Below are 23,482 nucleotides of genomic sequence, written 5' to 3' on the forward strand. Positions count from 1 at the left end.
TCCTTTGAGGTCATGTACTGCTCTGGTCTTAGATACAGCCCCCTGCGTGTCCTGGGAAATAACCAGGTCATTGGCACTGACTTTGCTAGAATCTGCCCTGTACTTTCCAGGATTATTTTGTTAGAGCCATTATTGTTAGTGAATAAGATGTCTGTGTTTGTTTTGTTAATTAGTTGTTAATTAATGAATAGGATATCTTAAGTATGTAGAATACCACGTGTAGGAGGAAGCACAGTCTCTTTTCAGCCTCACTTCTCAGTTTTATGGAGATAAAATTGACAAATAACACTGTTCTGGAGTCACAGTCTCTTGACATTTTTTTTAATAATCCCCCCCGCCCCCTGATGTATCATCCAAAGACTAAGGCAAAGATAATCTTTTCCTTGGGATGATTCTCTTTATTTCAGTTTTTAGGTCTTTATAAATCTTTGATTTATAAGTCAAAATAAATTTTTATTTTTCCAGAATGTGGGTAGATTACTTACATAAAACAAATATAAACTGAGAGCTACTACAGTATAAAGGGCTATGTTATTACCAATTAAGAGAATATTTTAATTATAATTGTTGTTCGTCTGGAGTATTTTTATCTAGAGTTTTGTTTTAGCCATTGCTATCTTAGAAGGCTATGAAAAGATGATATATTGTTTCAAAAACTTTTGATTCTTATTGATGCCTCATGTTTTATCTGTCTAAAGTGTCAACCCAAGAAAAAGTCTGCACCACTGAAGTATGAAGTTGGAGATCTCATCTGGGCAAAATTCAAGAGGCGCCCGTGGTGGCCCTGCAGGATTTGTTCTGACCCGTTGATTAACACACATTCAAAAATGAAAGGTAATATTTGTGATTGATTTCACATAATAAAATAGTTTGGAATTATAAACCACATTTGCCTTTAGTATAACTCAATTTTTATTGTCTTTAGTAATTATTTATTTTTACTTTTTTTAAAAGATTTTATTTATTTATCTTTAGAGGGAAAGAGAAGCAGAGAGGGAGAGAAATATCAATGTATGGTTGCCTCTGGTGTGTCCCCTGCCGGGAACTGGCCTGCAACCCAGGCATGTGCCCTGACTGGGAATCGATCGCCTGGTTCGCAGGCCCGTGCTCAATCCACTGAGCTACACCAGCCAGGGCTTTACCTTTGAGTGTTTTGTGAATACTTATTAATTTATTCTACTTTTTTTTTTCAATGACTGTTTTATTCTATCTGTAGATGCCAGGAAAGTGTTAGGCTTATTCCCTAAAGTTTACATCGTCCAGAATCACTTTCCAGTGTAACTGTTACCCTACTTTAATTGTCAGGTTTGTGTTGCCTTCGTAAGTTAAAGCTGAAACCGTTATTTAAAATACTTATGAGTTATTTTTAATTTGTTTTTAAATCCTCACGTGAAGATATTTGTATTGGTTTTAGAGAGAGAGAAATAGAGGGAAACATGATCGGTTGCCTCCTGTATGTTCCCTGAAAGGGGATCGAACCCACAACCTTTTGGTGTAGGGGATGAGCTTCAACCAACAGAGCTGCCCGGCCAGAGTGAATTTTGAATCTTAATTTTTAGAGTATTACCATTGATAGTTCATTTGAATCCCAGGTGGCTTATCTCTCAAATGCTGTAAGACAGGGGCTGAAACTGGATCTTGAGCTCCTTTTTCTCCGTTAAGATGGTTTGTGATTTTATTGTAGTTTTTTGTTAAGATTTTATTATTTTTTAGAGAGAGGGCAAGGGAGGGAGAAAAAGAGGGAGAGAAACATCAGTCAGCTGCCTCTCCCACATCCCCGTCTTGGGACTGGGCTCGCAACTAGGCCTGAGCCCTGACCCGGAATGGAACTGGTGACTTTTCACCTTGAAGTATGACACCTAGCCAACTGAACCACACCAGCCTGGGCTTATTGTAGTTTTAATATATGTATTTAAGTTTTTGAATAGGTGACATACAAAATGAGATTTTAAATAATCAACTTATTCATTCCTTTTGTCTTATCTGCCCCATTCTTTACCCCTCCTTTCAAACCAGTTGTTACGAAAGTTTCTTTCTGTAAATCTATATGTGTAGTCTCATATCCCTAAATGTTTAATTTTGACAAAAACTAGCATAGTGTATTTTCTTTCTACAGTTGCTTTTTTTACTTGAAGATTTTTCCATATTAGTTCATTGAAAATTTCCTCTTCTTATCTTTTTACAGTTGTGTAGTTTTTCATTTTTTGAATATGCTATGCTTTATGTAACCATTCTCCTGTTGATGGATGGTAGCTTATTTCTAATCTTGTGCTATAAAGATGATACATACACATATGTATATATACACACATGTGTAACATAAACAAACACATATTGGGTTGGCCAAAAGTCCGTTTGTTTGTTTTTTCTGTAAAATAAAAGACATTTTTCATTTTCACCTGTAACTGTTGATTTGGATATTTTAAGCATATCAGCTGTGTCCCATGTGGTAATAACATTGATTGTTCTCAATTAGTGTCTTGATTTGATGTCTATCAACTTTGGCTGTGGAGCATCATCCATCGAGACATCTCCCCAGTGAAACTTTGCAAACCACTTCTGACGTGTTTAGTCAGTCACAGCACCTTCTCTGTACACTGCACAATTCTTTTTTTTTTTTTCATTTTAATTGTGTTTTCACCTTTCTCAAAATAATGAAGCATCATGTGCTGAAAATGTTGCAAATTTTCTTGCATCTTCAATATAGAAATAGCTGCACAAAAACTCATCAATTTTGATAAAAATTTTTTAAAGATTTTATTTATTTATCTTTAGAGGGGAAGGGAAGGAGAGAGGGAGAGAAATATCACTGTTTGGTTGCCTCTTGTGCGTCCCCCACTGGGAACTGGCCTGCAGCCCAGGCATGTGCCCTGAATATTTTTAATTCTTTTATTTATGCTTATACATGAAAAGAGTAACTCTAGAAAGCAGTAACAATATCTGTATGCAAAATAATACCCCGAAATACAATAATTTGTTTTGTTTCTAAATATAAATAAATAAATGAATGAATTAAAAATTAAAACAAAAAATTTTTTTTAAGTTGCGGCCAAAAACATGGGTGCATGTTATACACAGCAGTGTGTTATACATGGAAAAATATGGTGCATGTCCATTTATATGTGGAATGATTTACTAAAAGTGGGGTTGTCAGATGCAGTTTTATATTTTGAATATAGAATTGCCCAGAGACCTATATAGCTTACTGTATATTTGTTTTTTTTAATGGTATCTTAAAAAAAAGATACCACTTGTGGTCTTTTTGGACCTTTAAATTTAGAAAATTCTTTTAGTCCTTCTCTTCCACCCCGCTTGTTCCTGTGGACTTCTGGTTTCTTACTTACTGCAGTGTTTTTTATGCACACTAGTGTGTCCATGCTACTTATTCTACAAATACCAAGTACGTCTTGTAGGCACTGTACTAGGTATTGGGATCTGGCATTGGGTAAACACCAGCCTTTCTTGGCCTCCTGTATAATTACAGTTTTGTTAAAGAGACCTGACACAAGCAAATAATCAGACAAAAAAATAATTACTTAATTCAGACATGTGTCCAAGGAAAGATAATGGTTTACCGTTGTGATGTACCAGGGTTACTTAACCCTGGACTTTTGGTGCAGGGGTATACAGGGCCAGTTTTGCTAGTAAAATTATCTTTGATTTGAGACCTGAGAGGATAACTAGGAATTAACTAGAAAAAAAGAAGATGGTTCCAGGCATAGAGTATAGTATGTGCTCGGCCCCTAAGGATGCTGCAGCCCAGAGTAGTGGAAGGCTGCACAGTATGTATGAAGCTAGGGCAGCAGATATGAGTCAAATCATATAGCATTGTTTAGACTTCCTTTAAAAGTCTACTTTTTCTTAAGAACAGTGGGGTATCACTGCTGAGTGATACGCAGAGTGTACTGTGGTCTGATCTATGTTTTTCAAAGTTTACTCTCATTGTACATGGAACATGGATGGGGTCACAAGTAAGTCAGAGGGGAGAGTCAGAGAGGGTCAGTGTGGAGATGATGGGGAGATGAAAGTGTTACCAGACACTTCCGCACCAGAGGCTGGCTCTGCCCCGCACACTCCCACCCTTTCATGTGTCCAGCAACGTTAAGGTTCTTCACTTGTGCAGGAAAAAATTTCAAGACTCAAGTGCAGGTGAAAGTGAGAGTAAGTTTATTAAAGCTTGGGACAGTGAGGCAAAGGAAGGGCCCCTGGAGACAGGGTTGGGGGTGAGCCCAAATGAGCTGCTGCTGCCCACTGGTCCCCTGGATGCAGATGTCCTCTGGACCCTTAGAGCTTAAGATAGAAAGAGCAAAGTACACACCTGAAGAAAAGGGGACACAGGCCTGCCCAAAGAAGAGAAGGGTGTTAGCCTATTTTCTGTATGTGGGAATTTTGGGGGGGTTCCAGGGGAAGTCCTTGACAGAATATTCATTAGATTTCCAGGGTGGTGTTTAGTATGCTGATGTATCGAAATGAGCATACAGTGGCAACCAGGGTTATTTTTTGGTTAGTTTTAGCTTTATCTTGGATTAGTCTGGCTTGTTTTTTCCTTTTATACTCACCCAAGGACATTTTACATTGCTGAGAGAGATGGTGAGAGAAACATTGATAGGTTGCCTTCTTGTACATGCCCCATCACGGATTGAACTTGCAACTTGGGCATGTGCCCTCACTGGGAATTGAACGTGGGACCTTTTTTGGGACCAACTGACCAAGGCTGGGTTTTTTTTTTTTCTTCTTCTTTTTCTTTTTTCTTATCTTTCTCCCTAACTGAGGTGATATAAGCTACCTGCCGTTAGATATCTTTGGTTAAGGAGTCTAGGTTTAAACCACCTGCTCTTAGGTAGGTATCTTTGGTTAGGGAGGATTGAATCTTTGTGATTTTTCTGTGTCCTTGTTCCACTTGGTGCAGAATTTTCCTAGTTTCTTACTAAGCCTCCTGAAAAATTGGCGAACATGGGAGATAAGATGTGTATGATTTGGTAATGGATGGATAATGGGGAGTGAGGGAGATTGAAGTGCTGAGGTTTCTAGCTCCCAGGTTTCTGTATCTTGGCTCCCAAGAGTTTAGCTTCATTGGGGCATAAATCGTGTTGCTGTTCACTGAGAGCACTGGCACAACTGTAACTCGGCAGTGTCGTCTGCTCATTTATAGTAATTGAAGCCATGTGCCGGGGCATGGATGAGATGGCCTTGGGACAGAATATACATTGAGAAAAAGGTGGCTTTGAGGAACCTAATATTTGTAGTCTGTATAGAAGAGATGGAGCTGGCAAAAGAGATGATTAAATTACAGATGCAAGAGGAAAAGCAGGAGAATGTGATATTGGTGACTAGGGTACTTTAAGAAGTAAGGTGTGGTTGATTTGGTTGAACGTAGCCTAGAGATATAAAATGTCCTAGTTGTAAGAAGGTAGAGATCATTGGTAACCTTTTTTTTTTGGATTAGACTGATTTGAGGAAATGGTGACAAAAATAGAGAAGTGGGGATGCTATTGCAAGAGACATATATGGGGTCCGGAAAGATTTTTTTAAATGGGGCTGATTGTGCAGGTGGGGCTGATGAGGAGAGCTCTGCAGATAGGGAGAGGCTGAAGATGGGAGTAGTACGGGATCAGAGAGGGTCGTAACGTAGGATTTCTGAAAAGGGAAGAGGTGGATGGGACTCATGTTGCAGTGAGGAATCGGTCTTAATGGGGAGAGGAATAGTACCTTTCTAGTGTTAACACCAAGGGTGGATGAGGATGCCATGAGTGGTAAGGTATGCCTGAGGATTCCTATCCGGCCGGTTTCTGAGTCAAGAATGTGGTCACTCCAGAGAGCAACTGCCCTTACTGTCAGAAAGATAGCATGCGATTTGGGAGGGGACGCTCTAAAAGGTTAAAACCCTTGAATTCCAGAGAGCTTCCTAGAAGGGCTGAATTCATATAGCTTCCTATTGGAGAAATGATAGAACATAGAATGTTAAATGATAGAACATTGAATGTTAAAGTGGATCTATTTAACCGTACAGCACCTTATTTCATATTACTCACTTTTTCTTTTTTCTCTTTGCACTTTTTGGTTTTGGTTTCCTTGTTCCTGTAGTTTATAGCAAGATAGTCAGCCAAGTTCTGGAAAGCTTAATTAACACTCTTAGTAATTAAGTCTCCATTTTTCTTTGAATATGCTCCTTTTTCTGTTCATCTCCCTCATAGCACATACCTGGTAGAATCATCAGTCTTTCTATTGACCTTACCCAGTAGGAGGAATTTTGGACAGACTGCTCTCAAAGTACTCCTGCACCTGAGCAACTGGAACTGTGACCACTATTAATGTTTTATAGCAGCATAAGTTACCAATTTAATTTTTAAATTAATTTAATTACTAGGCTGTTCATATTACTGTCATCATTCATGATTATTGTTTTCTTTGGGAAGCTAAGTATTCCAAATGGTGTAAGAAAACTTGGTTTCATATATTATTATTTCACAATATATTTCACAATATTATTATTATTATTTAGGTCATTACTTTTATAATAAACAGTACATAAAATTTAATTATTTATGTATTTTTAGAAAGAGGGGATGGGAGGGAAAAAGAAGAACATCAGTGTATGAGAGATGCATCGATTGGTTGCCTCTCAAACATCTCCAACTGGGGACCTGGCCCTCAATCCAGGCTTGTGTCCTGACTGTGAATTGAACTGGGGTGACTTTTGGGTTCATAGGCCCGTGCTCAATCTACAGAGCCATACCAGCCAGGGCTGGATCATTTGATACTTACTTTTGAATGTAAAAATTTTATTATTTGGATTATTTTTTACTTCTGTTTATAGGAGTTGTGGATTATTTTTCATCCTTCCATGTATTGGGTCTCACCTCCCACCACATCTCTGGCATCCTCTTTCATGTTTTTCCTAATATGTTACAATTTTGGTTAGAAATTCAGTGTGTATGTTATTATGTTAACAGTGTACTCAACTTAGTCACGTAGTTTCCTGAGTTTGCATTGTCCTTACAGCATTTAGTTTTCTGTATATGTGTGTGTTTTAGTGATGGAGAGGATTATTAGTAGTTTATATATTTATTGATAATTTATAGTGAAAGTGTCCTAGTTTTTTGTTTCCACATGATCTAATATGTCAATAATTTATCATTCTCATCATCTTAAATAAGTCTCATCTGGACCCTTAGACCCTTGGACCCTTATGTATCCCTTCAATCTACAGTAGTCTGGTGAACAGCTGTGGTCTTGGGGACTCCCTTCAACTGCCTTTTGTGTTGGATTCCATGTTTTAACTCGCGTTTGGTTTACTTACTCATTTTCAGTAGTTTCCTGAGGAAGGGAGTGTGGGAGGTAAATTTTTTGTGACCCTGCATTATCTGAATGTATTTTTGTTCTTAACACTTGTTTACAGTTTAACTGATATAAAATACTAGGCTGGAAATTATTTGTGCTTAGACTTTTTAAGGCATTGTCTTTTAGCTTCCAGAGTTCCTATTAAATCTGAGGTTACTTTGATATTTGATCTTTTCTATGGGATTTTTGTCCCTCTTGTTTAGAAAGCTTGTATACTCTTCACTTTGTCCATAAAGTTCACAAGGTTATGCCTTGTTGCTGTGAATCTGTTTTCTCGTCTGTTGTGTGTATTTAGTGAGGCCCTTTTGATCTACAAATTTAGTTTCTTTAGTTCTGGGGCATTTTCTTTTTCTTTTGAAAGATTGTATTTATTTATTTTTAGAGAGAGGGAAAGGGAAGGAGAAAGAGGGAGAGAAACATCAGTGAGTGGTTGCCTCCTGCATGCCCTCCACTGGACACCTGGCCTGCAACCCAGGCATCTGCCCTAATTGGGAATCGAACTGGCAACTGTTTGATTCGCTGCCTGTGCTCTATCTATTGAGCTACACCAGCCAGGGCTGGGGCATTTTCTTGAACTATTTCATTGATTATTTCTTCCCCTTTGTTTGTTTTGTTTTTTTAAGATTTTATTTATTTATCTTCAGGGGGGAAGGAGTGAGGGAGAGAAATATCAGTGCAGAGGTATAAATAGCTGCAAACCATAGTTGCCTCTCGTGCGTCCCCTGCTGGGAACTGGCCTGCAACTCAGGCATGTGCCCTTACTGGGAATCGAACCGCGATCCTTTGGTTTGCAGGCCTGCGCTCAATCCACTGAGCTACACCAGCCAGGGTATATCTCCTCCCCTTTGTTTATTCTTTTTCTATAACTTTTTTTTCTCATCCTCACCTAAGGACATTTTTTTCATTGGTTTTAGAGAGAGGTAGGTGGAGAGAGAGAAACATCGATGCAAGAGAGAAGCATGAATTGGTTGCCTTATGTGGTGTGGACTCTTGCCAGCAATGTCCATGGTGTTGGGGATGAGAAGAACAAATTCACACGGACTGCAGAAGTCCTGTGGAGAAAAAGGGACGGCACGGCCACTCTGAGAGAGAGCGCCCCAACACTGGCCTGGACAGGCTTTTATTGCTTTCTGATAGCGTACATCAAAGAAGATTTTCGTTCATTCTGCTCAGGTTTGCTTTAGCTGATTACTTTTCACAGATAACAAAGGAAAGGGTGTTACCGATTACTTCCTGCAGATTAGCAAGGAAAAAATGTTGCAAATGCAAGGGAACATGAGAGTAGTTGGTGTGGTTACACTTTGTCTTTGGGAGAATTAGCACAGACTTCAGGAAGTTACTTTAAAGATATGTAATAAGCATTTATGCTTCAACTCTGGGTGGGAGAGTTTTAGCAAGAGCAAGCTCAAAGCAGCCTAGGTACAATGCAGGCCTGGTTCCCACAGGAGAGCCAATATGTGGGTTTGGCATCCTATGTGCCGACACGCGCCTATGGGCTTTCCAATAGGGCTGGGCTACATTTGCCATTGCTAGGCAGATTGGTTCCCTGTACTCATGCATTCAGACCTTGGGGCACAATGCCTTAAATGGGGATTGTATGTATCCAGACAGGGGGTCACTGGTGCCCACACCCAGGATCAAACCTGCAACCTTTTGGTTATGGAATGACACTCCAGTTGAGCCACACTGGCCACAGCTCTTTCTAGAACTCTTAATCAGATGTTTACTTTTTTTTAGAAGTAAACATCTCCCTTATTGAACCTTATAAGGACTTTTGGGGGTTTTGGGGTTTTTTTTTTGTATATTTGTTTTGCTCTACCTACTTTATAGGAAGTTTCTTCAACTTTGTCTTTAAACCTTTTTTCAGTTTAAATTTTTGATGTTCTGTTTTTAATTTTCAAGAATTCCTTTTTGTTCCCTGCATCTTATTTCATTAATGCAATATCCTTTTTTGAGAATGCTAATGACAGGTTTTGTGAAATTTTCTCCTGTATTTGGTCTGTTTGTTTTAGGTTCCTTTTTTCCTTCATTGTTTGTTCCTTTATTCTCCCTTTTTTATGTTTGAGGCATTCCTCAGATCTCTGTTCAATGGTTAAGAGTAGCCCCAGTCAGTGTGGCTCAGTTGGTTGGGCGTCATTCCGCAAACTGAAACGTCACCATTTCCATTCCTGATTGAGAGACATGCCTGGGTTGACAGTTTAGTCCCAGGATGCGGTGTATACAGAAGGCAACCTTTCAATATGTCTCTTGTTTTGATGTTTCTTTCCCTCTCCTTCTCCCTCTCTCTAAAATGAGAAAAAAAATTTTTTTAAAGCCAGTGAAGAGTAAGTAAAGCCCTTTGACTTCTCTTTGGTTTAACGCCTCTCACGATCTTCCAGTTTTCCCCAATTTTTATTATTGTTTCTCTTTCTATACTTTGTCTTTTGTGTTGCTTCTTTTAAAAACTACTTTCACCTTTTTTTTTTTAATTTATTTATCTTTAGAGGGGAAGGGAAGGAGAGAGGAAGAGAAACATCAATGTATGGTTGCTTCTTGTGCATCCCCTGCTGGGAACTGGCCTGCAACCCAGGCATGTGCCCTGACTGGGAATCGAACCGCGATTGTGTGGTTCACAGGCCTGCGCTCAATCCACTGAGCTACACCAGCCAGGGCTTACTTTCACCTTTTTTTTGTTTGTTTATTTTTAATCAACAATTTTCTGGACACAGTCTTTTTTTTAAGATTTCGTTTATTTATTTTTAGACAGAGGGGGAGAGAAGGAGAGAGAGGGAAAGAAATATCAATGTGTGGTTGTCTTTCATGCATGCCCTGACTGGGAATCAAACCGCAGTTGTTTGGTTCGCAGGCCCATGCTTAAGCTACACCAGCCAGGCTCACTGTTATTTTTAAAATTAATTTTATTGGATTTGCTATTATATTTGTCCCAATTTTTCCCCACTTTGCTCCCTTCCACCCACTCATGCAGGCCATCCCCACACCATTATTCATGTCCATGGGTCATGCATGTAAGTTCATATGAGCTACTCCATTTTCTGTACTGTACTATATATATCCCCATGGCTGTAACTACCTATTTGTACTTCTTAATACTCTCACCTCTTCACCCATTCCCCCCATACCCCTCCCATCTGGCAACCATCAAGACACTCTCCACATCCATAATTCTCTCTGTTCTTCTTTGCTTCGTTTGTTTTTTAGATTCAATTGTTGGTTTGTACTTTTTGCCATTTTATTGTTCATAGTTTTGATCTTCTTTTTCTTAAATAAGGCCCTTTAACATTTCATATAATAATAGTTTGGTGATTATGAACTTCTTTAGTTTATTCTTGTCAGGGAAGCACCTTATCTGCCCTTTGATTCTAAATGATATCTTTGCTGGGTAGAATAATCTTAGATGTAGGTCCTTGCCTTTCATGGCTTTGAATATTTCTTTCTAGCTCCTTCTTGCCTACAGAGTTTCTTGAGAAAAATCAGCTGACAGTGTTATGGGAACTCCCCTGTAGGTAACTTCTTTTCTCTGGCTGCATTTACAGTTGTCTTTCTTTAATCTTAGGCATTTTAATTATGATGTGTTTTGAAATGGGCAGGTCTCTTTGCATCCATCTTATTTGGGACTCTCTGTGCTTCCTGGACTTGCATGTCTATTTCCTTCACCAAATTAGAGAAGTTTTCTTTCTTTATTTTTTCAAATAGATTTCCCATTTCTTGCTCTTTCTCTTTTCCTTCTTGTACCCCTATGATGCGAATGCTGGAACACTTAAAGTTGTCCCAGAGGCTGCTTAATACTATCCTCGAATTTTTTGGATTCTTTTTTCTTCTTGTTGTTCTCATTGATTGTTTTTGATTCCTTATTTTCCAAATAATTTATATGATTCTTGGTTATATCCACTCTACTATTGTTTCCCTATAAATTGTTCTTTGTTTCAATTAGTGTATCCTTTGTTTCGGACTGCATCTTTTTTATGCTGTTGAGCTCCTAAGTTCCTTGAGCATCCTTATAACCAGTGTTTTCCCTCCACCCCCATATAACCAGTGTTTTGAACTCTATGTCTGATAGATTGTGTGTCCCCATTTTGTTTAGCTCTTTTTCTGGAGTTTTAATCTGTTCTTTCATTTGAGCCATGTTTCTTTGTCTCCGCATTTTGGCAGCCTCGCTGTCTTTGTTTCTGTGTATTAGGTGGTGGTGCTTTGACTTCAGACCAAAACTAAATTTCAGTATTCATTCTGCATTCTTTACCTTTCAACATTTAAACTTTAACATTATTTCATAGTTTTTTTAAAGTTTCTTACAGTCTTTGTCCATTTGGCTCTGGTTTACAACCTAGCATAATGTTTTTAAGGTTTATCCATGTATTAGCATTTGGTTCATTTTTAAGGCTGAGTAATATTCCACTGTATGTATGCAGTCCCTTACCCCTTTTCTGAGGTTCAGGTACCCATGGTCAGCTGCAGTCTAGAAATAATAAATTCACCCTGCCATTGGCATCATATGCTCCTGACATCCATCCGTTGACTTCATCATGGGTCAGCGATAGAGGACCACTGAAGGAGGTCAGTAATAGCCTACTGCCATGTCACAGTGCCTACGCTGTTCTCCTTAGTTTATCTTAGCACGGTGGGCATTTGGTCATCACAAGAAGGATGAGTGTAGTTCAATAAAATATTTTGAGAGAGAGAAACCAGTCATCTAACTTTTATTATAGTACCATATAATAATATCTTATCATTAGTTGCTGTTGTTAATCACTCACTGTACCTAATTTATAAAATTAACTTTATCATAGGTGTGTATTTATAGGAAACAGCATAGTATATACAGAGTTCTGTGTTGTTCACGCATCCAGAGGGTCTTTGAACGTATCCCTGAGGATCAAGGAGGACTTACGTATATTACATTTTGTTCATCTATTCATCTTTCAGTGGACAGTTGTTTTCATCTTTTGGCTATGGTGAATAATGCTGCTATGAACATTGGTATTGAAATATCTGTTCTGACTTCTTACTGTATGTCAAGTCCTTTTGATTTGTCTTTAAAATTTTATTTTATTTTTTATTTTAGAGAGGGGAGGGGAAGGAGAAAGAGGTAGAGGAACATTGATTGGTTGCCTTCCATTTGCACCTCTACCGAGGATTGAACTCACAGCCTAGGCATATGCCCTGACCCAGAATTGAACCAGATACATATATTAGGTATATTGGATTATAGGTGCAGGATGATTGACCCTTAACCAACTGAGCCACCCCAGTCACTGCTGGTTGTCTTTTAAAAAAAAAATTCAAATTTAGTTAATTCCCCTTGCTTACTGCTTTAGTTTAGAGGTTAGGTTCTAGTTATCTGTTATGTATGTACACTGTTTTGGTAATCTCTGGTGTACTGAGTGTCCTCTGTTTCCTCTTAAATTTTTTATTTAGAGGTTCAGAAGGTTTATCTCCCTAAGATGCAAAACTGATCCGGTGGTTACACAGTTTAAATGAGGCTCCTCATTGCCAACATTACAAACATCAAGGTTAACATGGTGTCCAAGCTGTTTCAAGCCTGGACACTGCCTACTTGGTTTCCCTTTCTTCTCACTTTATGATTCAGTGTTCCCAAATACGTTGTTGTTGTTGTTGTTTAGGTCCTCATCCAAGGACAGTTCTATTGCTTTTTAGAGGGCGGAAGAGGGAGAGAGAAAAACATCAATTGGTTTTTGTCTCATACAACTGAGTGGGAATTGAACCTGTGGCCTTTCAGTCTATGGTACATTACTCCAATCAAATGATCCACACTGGCCAGGGCTGTTTTGAAGTACTTTTAGTTTCAGCTGGGTTTTTTTCTTTCTTTTCCTTCCTTTTTTTTTTTTTCATTCACACATGCTTTTGAGAGTTCTGGGCCCTCATAGTGGAATTTTCTTCTTAATAAGCAGTTTACCTTAAAAAATTCTGCTTAGGTGTCCCATTTGTTCTCTAGTTAATATTTCCCCCTTTTTAATGTTAATCTTTTATTTTTTAAGGATATTTTTAGAAAACTAAGGTAGATAAGGGCTAATTTGAATGATGTATATAATATTAACTGTCAAGGCCACTATATATAGGTAAGAGAGGGGAGGCTTTATTTCTTGGTCTCTTCCTCCTTGGGCAAAGTCTTGATGATCTTTCTTGGCCTGGAAGCCTCTCTTCACCCTGCTTGTGTGCCTCCTGGTCTTAGACCTGCAGGTCTCAGTCTAGTCAGCCATAAATTTCTGTAAGCCTTGTCTGCCTTCAGCTTGTGAAGGTGTTCTTAAGAATTCACTTGTTTTCTTTCCTTTTTAAAGTTTTATTATTTGTTTAGTTTTAAAGAGGGAGAGGGAGGAAAAAGAGGAATAGAAACATCAATGTGTGGTTGCCTCTCATGCACCCCCTACTGGGGACCTGGCCTGCAACCCAGCGATGTGCCCTAGACTGGGAATTAACTGGCAACCCCATGGTTTGCAGGCCAGCCCTCAATCCACTGAGGCACACCAGCCAGGCTATTTTCTTTCTTTTTTAAAAACATTTTGTTTATTTATTCACAGAGAGAGGGGAAAGGAGCGGGAGAGAGAAACATCAGCTTGTAAGAGAAACATGGATGAGCTGCCTCTGGCACACCCCCAACTGGGGATCTGGTCTGCAAGCAGGCATGTGCCTGAGGGGGAATCAGAGCCGAAAACCTTTTGTTTTGCAGCATGACGCCCTACCCCCTGAGCTACACCAGTTAGGGCTGTTATTTTTTTTAAGTGAATGTTTGTTATTGGAATTATCATGCTTTCACCATAATCTGTTTTTGTACCTTTACCTACTAGTCAGTGAGATCTTTTCTGTCTTCCTGTGCTGCTGGCACATCACACCTGTTCCATCTTTGTTACGTGAATTTATTTCTTCATGGGAGGATGGTTTCCTTCACAAGTGAATTTTGGGAACCTCTATATAGGCACATAACCTATTTTAGCAGTGGTTTCTGTTGGTAGATTTAATTTAGTAGGTAAAGTTTAAGAAGTTTTTTTTTCACAACTTGCTTTTAAATAGTCTGAATAGATAACTGGGTTGTAATTTTACAATTAAGCATGTTTATATGGGAAAACAACCGTTTCAGCTAAAGTTTATGAGAGCTGCTCATAGGTACTTTTCATTCTTTGGTTTTACAGGGTTTTTTTTTAAGATTTTATTTATTTATTTTTAGACAGAGGGGAAGGAGGGAAGAAAGGGAGAGAAACATCGATGTGTAGTTACTTCTCGTGGATCCCCGCCAGGGACCTGGTCCACAACCCAGGCATGTGCCGTGACTGGGAATCAAACCAGCAACCCTTTGGTTCACAGGCCTTCACTAAATCCACTGAGCCACACCAGCCAGTGTGGTTTTATAGTTTTGAAATTAGCATTTATAAAGAAGCTTCCATTGAAATTTACTTGACATTTTAGCTACTTTTACGGTTACTTCAAAGACAAGAGTTTTGAAAGTTCACACCTCTTTATACTTATTCTAAAGTTCATTTTATAAATCTCTTCTTTTCCTTCTCTTCTTTTTTTCACTCTCAAGGAAGTAGTCTTTTCCTATTTTTCCAAAAAAGTGTTTAGATTCTTTTTGTGTTTTGGAACAGAATATGATTATTGTAAGGGAATTAGATGTGAGTTTAATTGAACTTAACATGATTTTCTTCCCCAGAAAGAGCCAAATCATTAAACTCTTTGTAGCCCTGACTGTATTTCTTTTGTGATATTTTTAACTGGTGTAAAAAATGCTAAGTATGGGACATACATATATTAGGTATACTGGATTATAATCTTTTCTGAATGAGATTTGTATTTTTATTTGTATTTCTGTATTTTGAAATATCAAGTGACATTTGCTCTGCAAAACCAACATTTTACTCTGAATTTGTCCACCCTCTCTGGTCATTGGATTTACTGTGTCTATAAATTGGAGATCATACTACTCTATCTTTTTTTTTTTAAGATTTTATTTATTTATCTTTAGAGGGGAAGGGAAGGAGGGAGGGAGAGAAATATCAATGTATGGTTGCCTCTCTTGTGTACCCCACTGGGAACTGGCCTGCAACCTAGGCATGTGCCCTGACTGGGAATTGAACCGAGATCCTCTGGTTCACAGGCCCGCACTCAATCCATTGAGCTACCCCAGACAGGCATAATACTTCTATCTTAACCCATTCAGTGCACCTAGTGTGATGAGTGCCTGGCCCATAGCAGATACTCCATATTACACATGGCGTGTTGTCAAAGCGTTTCTTCCTCCTCATATTTGAGTATAGTGGTTTTAGAGTTTGTATGGTGGTTAGTTCTTGTTGATTATCATATTTGTGGTGCTGTAGCTTCTTATATGTCCTTTGTGTTTTCCAATAATGAGGGACTTTATAGACTAATGGTAAAAGGAGCTTTTGGTTTGTTGCTCCATTAATTTGTGCTATGATTAGCTAATCGGTCTCTAAGTGGTTTGAAAGATATGGCTTATCAGCAGACTAAGTCATTGAGTGCTTTTGTAAACTCTTAAGCATTTTCTTGACACATTAATTGAACACTTAAAATTTTCCTTCTATGGACTTATGTCAGAGTTTCTTATTCTGTAGGGTATTTAGCTTGTTGACTTTTTTTCGGGGGGGGGGCAGGGGACAGAGGCTTCTTTGGCGATACTGTGTTAAATTTTATCTTGATGATGAACAGTCATCTTTTTAAAGTAATGACACTGGTTCTTATCCTTATCTAGTTTCCAACCGGAGGCCCTACCGACAGTACTATGTGGAAGCTTTTGGAGACCCTTCTGAGAGAGCCTGGGTGGCTGGAAAAGCAATTGTCATGTTCGAAGGCAGACATCAATTTGAAGAGCTACCTGTCCTTAGGAGAAGAGGAAAGCAGAAAGAAAAAGGATATCGGCATAAGGTAAAAATAAGTTTCTTCCTGTCTTTTTGGGGGTGGGCAGGGAAAGAGGCAAGGAAGAAGTATAATATTTTTTAAATATAAGCTATTCCCTCTTGTAGGAGCATATCTGTGAGAAAATAGGGAGAATCCAAGGTTTTTTGCATGGATGAGGGTGGGGCTGGCCTTCCAAATATTTGTACTCAATATTTTGAGAAATGATTCCAGCTAGTTTTTGCTGTGTCACTTAGACAATACAAAATGGCAAAAGCAATCTTCTGTGGTTATATCTTATGTAAAAATAAACTGATCATCGAAATGAAATATTCTACTTATTCCCTGGATTAATGATTTCTCTTAAAAATGAGGAAGGTAAAGCCTGAAACATTTTTGTTTTGGGTTTTGTGTGCAGTTGTTACTGCCTAAGTTTGCAGTTTCATACCTGGTTATGTTTTAATAAAGAATGTGATGTTTCGTTCAAGTTGGCTGAGTAAAATTTTTTATAGTCAGTTCTACAAGGGAAATAATTCCTCTTAGATTGGTATTTATCAATAAATAAAGGGAAAGGGGGAAGGGAAGGAGAGAAATATCAATGTGTGGTTGCCTCTCGTGAGTCCCCAGGTGGGAACTGGCCTGCAACCCAGACATGCGCCCTGATTGGGAATCGAACCGCGATCCTTTGGTTTGCAGGCCTGCACGCTCAATCCACTGAGCCACACCAGCCAGGGCAAACAGCTGTCTTTTTTGAGGACTTCATTAGAGCCTTAAGGTTCTGGGAAATTGATTTATTCTGGCCACAGTTCTGAGAATTAATGCATATGTTGTTTGTCTGTAAAGTAAACCAGATGATGTTTATTGCCTTTGTAAGAGGAGGCCTCCCTTGTAGGGACTTGAAATTTCATGTGCTTGGCAGAACACCCCTTTCACGGGGATTAATTTGTGAGCACTAAGTGAGGGTTAGAACCTTGACTAACACCTATTATATGAAGCCAAGGAGGTAAATGAAAATATGGAAACTTGGGTGTATTTCACAAAGCCTCAAATGACCTCATGCTGTGAGGAATCAAGAAAAGAGATTATGTAATTTATTATATCCAGAGTGTTTTGGTGTCTCTGGACTAAAAGATTGAGCTCAGGAGACTGCTTTTTTGTAATCCAGATTGTGTGTAACCTGTGTAGAAGTATCTTGATTAGCAGAGGGCCTACTGATAACCAGAGGTTCAAATTTCAGATCTCCTGTGGCAGGTCTGACGCACTTGTTTTCCCTGTTCCCATTTTTTTCATATTTATCTTATTTTAGATTCGGAGGCATAAGGAGGAAAGATCTGGTTATTTCTTGATTTAGTAATGTGATGTTGATTAGTAATGTAATGTTGTAGTCTAAGTTATGGTCCACTCTCTTGTCCTTACAAAGGCAGGGAAGATTCAGAGTTTATGAGATTAGTCCTTTACTACTAATGATAGATCTTAGTAGTAATGTAATGTCGAGAGATCCCCATCAGCTAAGCTCTGCGTGAGCTGTGGGAGCCAGCAACCTGGGTGATTCTGTAAAGGGCCTGGATGAGGTGCAGTGAGACTTTGAAAAGCTCAATTGTGAGGTGTTCACTGATCATCTTCCTGTTGCCTCTCCCATTTCTTTGATAAGTGATAACATTTTTCTCCTTTAAATTTAAGGTTCCTCAGAAAATTTTGAGTAAGTGGGAAGCCAGTGTTGGTCTTGCTGAACAGTACGATGTTCCGAAAGGGTCAAAGAACCGAAAATGTGTCACCAGTGCAATCAAATTGGACAGTGAGGAGGATATGCCATTTGAGGACTGTACAAATGATCCTGAATCAGAACATGACCTGTTGCTTAATGGCTGCCTGAAATCTATGGCTTTTGACTCTGAACATTCTGCAGATGAGAAGGAAAAGCCTTGTGCGAAGTCTCGAGCCAGAAAGACCACCGATAATCCAAAAAGGACTTGTGTGAAAAAGAGTCACATGCAATTTGAAGCACGTAAGGAAGAACGGAGGGGAAAGATTCCAGACAGCCTTGGTCTAAACTTTATTTCCGGGGATGTATCTGATAAGCAGGCCTCTAATGAACTTTCCAGGATAGCTAACAGCCTCACAGGGGCCAGCACTGCCCCGGGAAGTTTTCTCTTTTCTTCTTGTGCAAAAAATACTGCAAAGAAAGAATTTGAGACTTCAAATTGTGACTCTTTACTGGGCTTGTCTGAGGGTGCCTTGATTTCTAAACGTTCTGGGGAAAAGAAGAAAATTCAGCGAGGTCTGATGTGCAGTTCAAAAGTACAGCTGTGCTATATTGGAGCAGGTGATGAAGAAAAACGAAGTGATTCCATTAGTATCTGTACCACTTCTGATGATGGAAGCAGTGATCTGGATCCCATAGATCCCAGTTCAGAGTCTGATAACAGTGTCCTTGAAATTACAGATGCTTTTGATAGAACAGAGAACATATTGTCCGTGCAGAAAAATGAAAAGGTAAAGTATTCTAGGTATTCTGCCACAAACACTAAGGTAAAAGCAAAGCAGAAGTCCCTCATTACTAACTCACTTACAGACCACTTAAAAGATTGTACTAAGACAGCAGAGTCTGGAACTGAGACATCTCAGGTTAATCTGTCTGATTTTAAGTTGTCCACTCTTGTCCGCAAACCCCAGTCGGATTTTCGAAACGATGGTTTCTCTCCAAAATTAAACACCCCATCAAGCATTTCCAGTGAAAACTCCCTAATAAAGGATGGGGCTACAAATCAAGCTCTGTTATATTCAAAAAGCAAACAGCCCAAGATTCGAAGTATAAAGTGCAAACATAAAGAAAATCCAGTTGTAGAACCAGTTACAAATGAGGACTGCAGTTTGAAATGCTGTTCTTCTGATACCAAAGGCTCTCCTTTGGCCAGCATTTCCAAAAGTGGGAAAGGGGATGGGCTAAAACTACTGAGCAACATGCATGAGAAAACCAGGGATTCAAACGACATAGAAACAGCAGTAGTGAAACACGTTCTGTCAGAGTTGAAGGAACTTTCTTATAGATCCTTAAGTGAAGATGTCAGTGACTCTGGAACATCAAAGCCATCAAAACCATTACTTTTTCCTTCTTCCTCTAGTCAGAATCATATACCTATTGAACCAGACTACAAATTCAGTACACTGCTAATGATGTTGAAAGATATGCACGATAGTAAGACCAAAGAGCAACGGTTAATGACTGCTCAAAACTTGGTTTCCTATCGGAGCCCTGGCCTTGGGGACTGTTCTACCAGTAGTCCTCTCGGGACTTCTAAGGTGTTGGTTTCTGGAGCCTCCAATCACAGTTCAGAGAAAAATGGAGATAGCACTCAGGATCCAGTCCGTCCTAGCCCTAGTGGGGGCGACTCTGCACTAACTGGGGAGTTGCCTGCCTCCCTGCCTGGCTTGGTGTCCGACAGAAGAGACCTCCCTGCTTCTGGCACAAGTCGTTCAAACTGTGTTACTAGACGCAGCTGTGGGCAACCAAGGCCATCATCCAAATTGCGAGACGGTTCAGGCCAAATGGGGAAGAACACAGTGAACCGTAAAGCCTTAAAGACAGAGCGCAAAAGAAAACTGAACCGGCTTCCAGCTGTGACTCCAGAAGCTGCACTGCCTGGAAGCAGAGAGAGTGGGTGTTCAGAGGATGGCTCCTTGAGAGGTGGACCTGAAGACCCTGGTAAAGAAGGACCCCTTCAATTAATGAGCCGATTAACGAGTGAAGGCAGTGCTCATTTTTCCAGTGTTCATTTTGATAGCAAAGTCAACCAGTCTGGCCCCGATAAAATTCCTGAGAGAGGCCCCACCTTTGAAAACAGAAAAGGTCCAGAGCTGGACTCCGAAATGAACAGTGAGAATGATGAACCCAATGGTGTTAATCAAGTGGTACCTAAAAAGCGGTGGCAGCGTTTAAACCAAAGGCGCACTAAACCTCGTAAACGCATTAACAGATTTAGGGAGAAAGAAAACTCGGAGGGTGCCTTTGGGGTTTCGCTTCCTGCTAACCCTGTAAAGAAGGGGGATGAGTTTTCAGAGCATAGACCTCCTCCTTCGACGAACGTGTTGGAGGATGTGCTGACAGATCCAAATCACACGGGCCACTTAGATTCAGTTGGGCCGCGGCTGAATGTGTGTGATAAATCCAGTGCCAACATTGAGGAGATGGAAAAGGAGCCAGGAATTCCCAGTTTGATCCCCCAGCCTGAGCTTCCTGAACCAGGTAAGGATCCCTGACTGTCATAGAAAGGGATTAGAGGAAGTGATGACAGTGATCCCCTCTGAAGTTCTTAAAGAAGGGCCTAGTGCAAATTGGAAGGGAAGGATCATTACTTGAAGAAAGGGCTTTATGCAGAAGGGCCTGAGTTTAGAGGTCCAGCTTTCCATATACTTCCCAAAATTATGCTTTATTAGAAGCACTTTTTCCCCTCCTTTTGCTTCTGGTAAGTTTCAAGAACATTTTATTGTGTTCCCTACCCTTTTAAAATCTATGAACTTTTGGAGACTCCATCTGGTATTGTAGGTAATCGAGAGGTTCTGAACCTAAGAATTAAAATTAGTGTTAGTTTACAGAAATCAAATCAGTTTTATTGAATGTTAAGCTTCCTTTTTATTTATTTTTTAATCCTCACCTGAGAACATGCTTATTGATTTTAGAGAGAGGGGAAGGGAGGGAGAGAAACAATGATGCAAGAGAGAAACAATGATGCAAGAGAAACATTGATAGGTTGTCTCCTGTATGTGACCTGACCAGGGATTGAACCTGCAACATTTTGGTGCACAGGATGATGCTCCAACCAACTGAGCCACTTGGCCAGGACTGTACTTGTGTTTTTTAGTATATTCGTAGACCAGTGTGACCACCAATATGATCAATTTTGGAACATTTGAATACCCCAGAAAAAGAAACCTTATACCCTTTATCAGTCTCCTTAATTTCTCCCCCATCTATAGCTATGCCTATTCTGTATATTTCATATAAATGGAATCATACAATATGTGATACTTTAGTGTTTGGTTCTTTTATTTAGCGTGTATCAATGCTTTATTTTTATTGTGGTAGAAAAACATATTTACCCTCTGAACAAGTTTAAAGTGCACGTCACAGTAGTATATACAAGCACATTGTTGTACAATAGGTATGTAGAACTTTTTCATCTTGTATGTCTGAACTCTGTACCTGTTGAGCAATAACTTTTCATTTCCTTCTTTGCCCAGGCCTAGCAACCACCATTCTCTTTCTGTTTCTGTGAATTAGATTTCTTTAGATACCTCTATAAATGAAGTTGTAGTATTTGTCCTTTTGTGATTGGGTTATTTCATGTAGCATAGTGTCCGCAAGGTTTATTAGTGTTCTGGCACATGACAGCATTTCCCCCTTTTTTTGAGGCTGAATAAAAGTCCATTGTATGTAGATACCACGTTTTCTTGATCAACCCACCTGTTATTGGAGTTTAAGATGCTTCCATATCTTGGCTGTTGTGAATAATGCTGCAGTGAACATAAGATAATGTTTTCAATTCATTTAGCTCTGTACTCAGAAGTGGGATTGCTGGGTCATACGATAATACTATTTATGCTTTTTTGAGGAATCTTCATACTGTTTTTCCATAGCAGCTTCAACAGTGCTCTAGGGTTCCAATCTCCATATCCTTGCCAGTACCTGTTATTTTAATTTATTTTTTACATACTGATCATCCTAACAAGTGTAAGGTGATACCACATTATGGTTTTCTTTTGCAATTCCTATTGATTAGTGATGTTGAGCATTTTTTCATATGCTATGGGTCATTTGTATATCTTCTTCGAAGAAACGTCTATTTAAGTTCTTTGCCCGTTTTTAAGTTGGGTTATTTTTTTGTCATTGAGTTGTACAAATGCTTTATTCTGCATAGTAACCTCATTGAATGTATGGTTTGCAAATATTTTCTTATATTCAGCAGATTTTTTCACTCTTAAATTGTTTGCTGTGCAGAAATGTCTACATTTGATATCATATACAGTTTGTCTATTTTTGCTTTTGTTATCTGTGCTTTTGGTGTTGTATCAAAGAAATCCTTGCTTATTCCAATGTCAAGAATCTTTTCCCCTAATTTTTCTTTTAGAAGTTTTGTAGTTTCAGGCCTTAATTTAGGTGTTTCATCCATTTTGAATTAATTTTTGTATATGGTGTAAGGTAAGGGTTTATATTAATTCTTTCGCATGTGGATATCCACTGTTCCCAACACCGCTTACTGAAGAGACTATCTCCATAGTGTAGTCTGAGCACCCCTGTCAGTACTAATTGGATCACACATGTAAGAGTTTATTTCCGGTTTCTTTATTCTATTCCATTGATGTGTATGTCTATCTTGATGGTAAGCTCATATTGTTTTGATTACGGGAGCTTTGTGATACATTTTGAAAACAGAATGTTAGAGGCCCTTGTGTTTTTCTTTATTGTCAAGGTTACTTTGAAAATACAAACAAACAAAAGATTATTTTGGTTATTTCAAGGGTCCTTAGGAATTCCATGTTAATTTTAGGGTAGGTATTTTCTATTTCTGCAAAAAGTGCCCTTGGGATTTTGGTAGGGCAGCGGTGAATCTGAAGATTGCTTTTGGGTTATGTGGACATCTGACAGTGTGAAGTCTTCTAGTCCATGAACATAGGATACCTTTCCATTTGCTTGTCTCTAAGTTCTTTTTGGCAGTGTTGTATTGTTCTCAGTGCCCAGCTTTTCTACATCCTTGGTTAAGTTTACTCCTGAGTTATTTTATTTTTTGTGCTACTGTAAATGGGGTTATTTACTTAATTTCCTTTTTGAGTTGCTCAGTATTAGTGTATAGAAACAACTGATTTTTGAATGTTGATTTTTGTATCCTGCAGCTGTGCTGAATTCGTTAGTTTTTACAGGGTTTTGTTTCTTTGTTTTGTGGAATCTTTATAGTTTTTTATGTACAACATCATGTCTTCTATGAATAGATCATTTTACTCTTTCCTTTCCAGTTTGGATGTCTTTTATTTCTATTTCTTGCCTGATTACTCTGGCTTGGAGTTCTAGTATTGTTTTAAATAGAAATGGAAAGAGTAGTCATCCTAGCCTTGTTCCTGAACTTAGAAAAAAAGCTTTCAGTTTTGTTTAGTTTTTGTTTTTTACCATAGCATATCCTCTTAGCTATGGAATTTTCCTATGTTACCTTTATTATGTTTAGGTAATTTCCTTTTCTTCCTAGTTTGTTGAGTGTTTTTATCAGGAAAAGTGTTGAATTTTGTAATGCCT

General features: G+C 38.9%; 1 protein-coding gene across 5 annotated transcripts in view; it reads left to right on the plus strand.

Annotated features, from left to right (window-relative positions):
* The window catches only part of NSD1 (nuclear receptor binding SET domain protein 1), a 149,480-nt gene that overhangs the window by 67,613 nt on the left and 58,385 nt on the right, over positions 1-23,482 (plus strand). For all 5 annotated transcript variants that reach the window (XM_037064448.1, XM_037064447.1, XM_037064445.1 and 2 more), the window contains exons 3-5: positions 699-834; positions 16,058-16,230; positions 17,881-20,443. In XM_037064448.1, coding sequence (XP_036920343.1) covers positions 699-834; positions 16,058-16,230; positions 17,881-20,443 — 2,872 coding nt within the window. The remainder of the gene's footprint in view (positions 1-698; positions 835-16,057; positions 16,231-17,880; positions 20,444-23,482) is intronic.

Source organism: Sturnira hondurensis, unplaced genomic scaffold, assembly GCF_014824575.4.
Source record: "Sturnira hondurensis isolate 20B ecotype Veracruz unplaced genomic scaffold, ASM1482457v3 Scaffold0015262, whole genome shotgun sequence".
NCBI classification, from domain to species: domain Eukaryota; kingdom Metazoa; phylum Chordata; class Mammalia; order Chiroptera; family Phyllostomidae; genus Sturnira; species Sturnira hondurensis.